The sequence below is a fragment of the Littorina saxatilis genome, linkage group LG4 (genome assembly GCF_037325665.1).
Source record: "Littorina saxatilis isolate snail1 linkage group LG4, US_GU_Lsax_2.0, whole genome shotgun sequence".
NCBI classification, from domain to species: Eukaryota; Metazoa; Mollusca; class Gastropoda; order Littorinimorpha; family Littorinidae; genus Littorina; species Littorina saxatilis.
The window spans coordinates 59,535,061-59,540,550 of NC_090248.1; the positions used below are offsets into that span (position 1 = coordinate 59,535,061).

At 39.8% G+C, this 5,490-nt stretch overlaps 1 protein-coding gene across 1 annotated transcript in view; it reads right to left on the reverse strand.

Moving 5' to 3' along the window:
- Window positions 1–1,037: 1,037 nt before the first annotated feature.
- The window catches only part of LOC138965662 (multiple epidermal growth factor-like domains protein 11), a 9,480-nt gene continuing 5,027 nt past the window's right edge, over window positions 1,038–5,490 (reverse strand). Inside the window, exons 7-8 of the mRNA XM_070337837.1 lie at window positions 5,028–5,089; window positions 1,038–3,290 (exon numbers count right to left, since the gene is read on the reverse strand). Of these exons, the coding sequence (XP_070193938.1) occupies window positions 3,079–3,290; window positions 5,028–5,089 (274 nt within the window). The 3' untranslated portion in view covers window positions 1,038–3,078. The remainder of the gene's footprint in view (window positions 3,291–5,027; window positions 5,090–5,490) is intronic.

Sequence of the window (5,490 nt, forward strand, 5' to 3'; positions counted from 1 at the left end):
AAACCTGACCACACAGTTACGCCTATCCAAATGCGCGTAGCAAAATGTGCGTTTTGAATCTTCTTTTTTCTCTGGCGGTACTGACAATATCGTTATTGAAACAATCCCAGTGCACTAAGGGATTTATAGAGCAAATCTCGAAAATAATTATTGAACTCAGCGCTATGCGCTTCGTTCAATAATGAATTTTCTCGATTTGCTCTATGAATCCCTTAGTGCACTGGGATGTCTCAATAACTTAAATAATTGTCAGTACATTGTAAGTACTGGTGTCACATGACTGATGTGAAACTGATTGGCTAATGGCAATGCACTTAAAACTTTTCCAGAGAGCATATTATTCTTCCGCCCTTTGCCAAAGCGAGGCTGTTCCCTTTCTTTTGATTTGAGAAGATGCTTGTCATCCTCCGTGTTAGTGACATATAGCTTATCTTCTCCACATTACCAAATGATGCTTCTCATCCTCTGTATTACTGACATGTGGCTTATCTTCTCCACATTACCAACTGATGCTTGTCATGTCCACATTTTATCCAAACGCTGGCAGAAAAATGTGCCTTTTCAAACGTTATAATCTATTGTCGCTACTGACAATATCGTTATTGAAACAATCACAGTGCGCTAAGAGATTTATAGAGCAAATCTTGACAATATTATTGAACTCAGCGCTTCGTCGAAGAAGAAGAAGAAAAGAAGAAGAAGAAGAAGAAGAAGAAGAAGAAGGAACACACGGTTCTTACAAAATGTAGATTCCAAGTGTAAGTGGAGTTACTTTGAATCGAAAGTCGAGCGTAACCTTCGCATCATGTAACGTCATGAACAAATTTGATTTGCAAAATGTATACCGAAATTAAAATTAGTGTAATGGATTGTGGCTCGGTTTATAGATTTAAAATGCTTTTTTTGTTTGTTTATCTGCTTTTCTACTTTGAAGCTCATTTAGAGCGTTGCGCTGATGGAAGCGAGGTAACCCAAGTGTGACACCAGTCGTTACGCAGGTTAAACCTTGGAAAACACTCGCTATTCTCAAACACAAGCAATGAAATGCAAAATTTCAAGAATTGCATCAGTTTTATTGGAATATTTAAACACGTGTGATCGACAAGAAGAAGATTGGAATATTTAAACTAGTCGCGTCAGGCGAAAATACAATATTTAGTCAAGTAGCTGTCGAACTCACAGAATGAAACTGAACGCAATGCCATTTTTCAGCAAGACCGTATACTAGTAGCATCGTCAGTCCACCGCTCATGGCAAAGGCAGTGAAATTGACAAGAAGAGCGGGGTAGTAGTTGCGCTAAGAAGGATAGCACGCTTTTCTGTACCTCTGTTTGTTTTAACTTTCTGAGCGTGTTTTTAATCCAAACATATCATATCTATATGTTTTTGGAATCAGGAACCGACAAGGAATAAGATGAAAGTGTTTTTAAATTGATTTGGACAATTTAATTTTTATATATTTAATTTTCAGAGCTTGTTTTTAATCCGAATATAACATATTTATATGTTTTTGGAATCAGCAAATGATGGAAAATAAGATAAACGTAAATTTGGATCGTTTTATAATTTTTTTTTTTTTTTACAACTTTCAGATTTTTAATGACCAAAGTCATTAATTAATTTTTAAGCCACCAAGCTGAAATGCAATACCGAAGTCCGGGCTTCGTCGAAGATTACTTGACCAAAATTTCAACCAATTTGGTTGAAAATGAGGGCGTGACAGTGCCGCCTCAACTTTCACGAAAAGCCGGATATGACGTCATCAAAGACATTTATCAAAAAAATGAAAAAAACGTATGGGGATTTCATACCCAGGAACTCTCATGTCAAATTTCATAAAGATCGGTCCAGTAGTTTAGTCTGAATCGCTCTACACACACACACAGACAGACACACGCACATACACCACGACCCTCGTTTCGATTCCCCCTCGATGTTAAAATATTTAGTCAAAACTTGACTAAATATAACAAAAACAGCAGAGACACAATTCTTATCAACAACTCAGACCGTGAGGTAAGTCGGCAAAGACACACCTAGTCTGCGTTCCCGTTTTTGGTCGCCGTTTTTGCCAGCATCTTCACAGCAAATGTTTACATAATATATTATATAATTATATTTGTACATAATTATTTGTACATATCTTCACAACAAGCACTTCTTTAATAACAATTAACAATATTTATCCAACCTAAAACGTATCTTTATCAAAGAAACGTTATTCTACTGTCGCTTAACACATTCTGCTGCTTCGAAGCGGCTCAATGATCGACAAACTGCCACAGCATCGCCACAACAAAGAGTAACTATGCCTTTCGCGCTGCCTGACTAACAAGACAAACGACTCCTAATTGAATGAAATGCATTTCAACTAACTTCTCTCCATATTTTTAACCCTTCTCGACTGGCAGCTTTTCTTAAAGTTTGTGAACTTTCTTTGACAACAGTTTTGGCACTGTTCAGAACGGCGTACCCAAAGAGAGCCGAAAGTAAGATTATCTCCCTTGTCGAGTCTGATTTCTCGTTTTTCATCAGTGCGCCTATTTCTAACCTACCTACGAATAATTTAAAGGCTGGAGCCAGCGATATATGAAATTCCGCTCGCCGTGGTATCCTCAAACCTTTAATAATACCATTTTATCTGGGACAAACTTTTGAAAATGTGGCTCCTCCATCACATCAGACCCACCTTTCGTTGTGTATAATATCAACAACAAAATATTTGCTGCTCTAGTCTCACACAGTAATGTTCAACAACAACAAAATTGCATTCTTAGTGACCCAAATGTGTACCCATTGTGACCTGTATCAAGAATAACCAGATGCACAGATACAGTGTGTGTGTGTGTGTGTGTGTGTGTGGGTTTGTGTGTGTGTGTGGGTTTGTGTGTGTGTGTATGTGTGTGTTTGTGTTTGTGTGTGTGTGTGTGTGTGTGTGTGTGTGTGTGCGTGCGTAAGTGTGTATGTAAATGCGCTTGCGTGCATATATGTGTGTGCGTCTGCATGCGAGTGTGAGTGTCCGTGTGCGTCGTAGGCATTTTTGAGATGACGGATATCGTTATAATCGTTACAGACAGTTTAATTCTGGTTTCGTGGGTGAGATTTCATGTCCGTGTAGACGTGATGGACAGCGTCGTAGTTCTGAGAGACGTAAAACGGCTCGTAGTAGTTTTCACCGCTTTCCTCTGGCACCGCCAACCCTCCAACCTTACCGTGTGTCGATGACGTCTCTTCAGTGGCGTCGACACTGCCCTTTGTCAAGTCTTTAGCAAAAGGAGGTGACAGTTCAACTGAAAAAGATTCAAGTTTTCATTTGATCCCTTTGCTGCCGGAGAACTTTAACAGGAAAGTCACAACCATAAACAAACAAACAATAAATCAACCACAACAACCACAACAATAGCCAGAACAAGTACAACAACCACAACAACAACAACAATAGCCAGAACAAGTACAACAACCACAACAACCACAACAATAGCCAGAACAAGTACAACAACCACAACAACCACAACAATAGCCAGAACAAGTACAACAACCACAACAACAACAACAACAACAACAACAACAACCACAACAACAAGTGCAAGAACAACAAGAATAACAACATAAATTATTACAAAATTGTAACGAAAAACCAGCACCAAAACAAGAGAAAGATCCCCAAGGGAGACCAGCTGCACCTATTTCCAAGTTATAGTGCAGTTTACAGCGTTGTTTCCCTTAGTACGTATTGGTATACCGATACCGATAAAATAATTATCGTAAAACATGTTCAAAAGACGACATTGGAACCCTTATTCAAACATGTATACGTTTAGAAGCATAAGCATAAGTTTAAAGGCACACTTTCCCTTTAAAAACTGTTAGGCTGATCTTCGCAAATCTGGCCTGACTGTTAGGATACAGTCATGGCATGAGGCAATCACTCCTCATGGACACGTGACAAAATCATTACCCTTAAAAGCTTGATATTAAATGGGCGAAGTCGACTTCGCGAAGTCGACTTCAGCAAGCTTACTGCGCGAATCTGTTCGTACTGAATTGTCGGTCAAGACAACTCACGAAGTCTTTGAAAAATCATCGTCGGTCTCAATAGACGATGCTAGGAAATAACTCTGTCAGGATGTTCAAGCGGTGTACGCAGCAAAGTAATCACGCGCCTCAGACACACGTCAATTAACACATGTCCAAGCCACAACACTAGCTGCTGGCCGACTTAGACCATTCATTGCGACGAACAACTAACTGTTGTGCAGAGTGCACTCGATCTGATGCCCTTTTCTTTCGAAAACATGCACATTGAAGCCACGATTCGCTGTTGATTGCTTGCACTGATCGCTAAAGCATGAGTTTTCCGAAACTCGTTCAACAACAAGTCAATCCCACGTGACCTCAGTTGAGTCACGCTGTCAGCGACCAATGAGGGCCAACGACTGCAACGAATCGTGAATGCCGGTGAGTTTATGTTTTGAAAGGAAAGGGTATTATACTAAGCGCACAGTTCCTATCATACTCATCACAGCGAGTTGAAGACATCGCTAGACAACAAGTCAATTACACGTAACCTCAGTCGAAAAACGCTGTCAGCGATCAATGCGGGCCAACGATCATTGCCGCAACGAATCGTGAAGGCCGGTGAGTATATGTTTTAAAGGAAATGGTATCATTCTAAGCAAGGCAAGGCTAGGGAATGCAATGCAATATTTACACAATGCGTAGTGCATAACATACTCATCACAGTCAGTTGTTCTTCACGATGGCCGTTCTAAGCCGGCTAACAGCGAGCTCGAGTGTGTTCATTGCTTGGCAACGTGATAGCGCTTGTCACGGTGTCTGGGGCGCTTACTCTGCCACACCGCTTGAAAACCCTGACACAGTTATTTTAAGAATACGCCTGTCAAGGACTGCTTTAACTGATTCCTGTGCAGAATATTGTTTTTAATTATCTCTTTTTTGTTAAAGCCACCAGCGTGCGTGTGTTGGTAGGAGGGGGGTTCAGGGAATATAACATTTTGCAAACTCACAAGCTGATGACACGATTTGGCCGCCATTGTTTGAGCGCTTTGCTTGGCGTCGTCGTCTCCAACTGCACATTGCAATAAGATAATAATTACATTTCAAGGTTGAATTATGTCTTGTGTAGCCTAAGTATCATAGTCAGCAATAACAAAAATCAATACAAAACCCCAACCAGAAGCGTTTACGTCCCTTTGTTCCACGGATCATAAACGGTACATATACAGTCTGTGAACGTAACAAATTGAAGGAATTAAACGAACAAGTGTAGTGAATAGGATGTATATTTAGGAAACACATTTTTCAATCAATCAATCAATCAATCAATCAATCAATTAAGCAATCAATCAATCAATCATCCAATCAGTCAATGTATCGATCAGTCTATCGATCAATCAATCAATCAACCAACCATTTAATCAATCAATCAGTCGATCAATCAATAAATCAATCAATCAGTCGATCAATCAA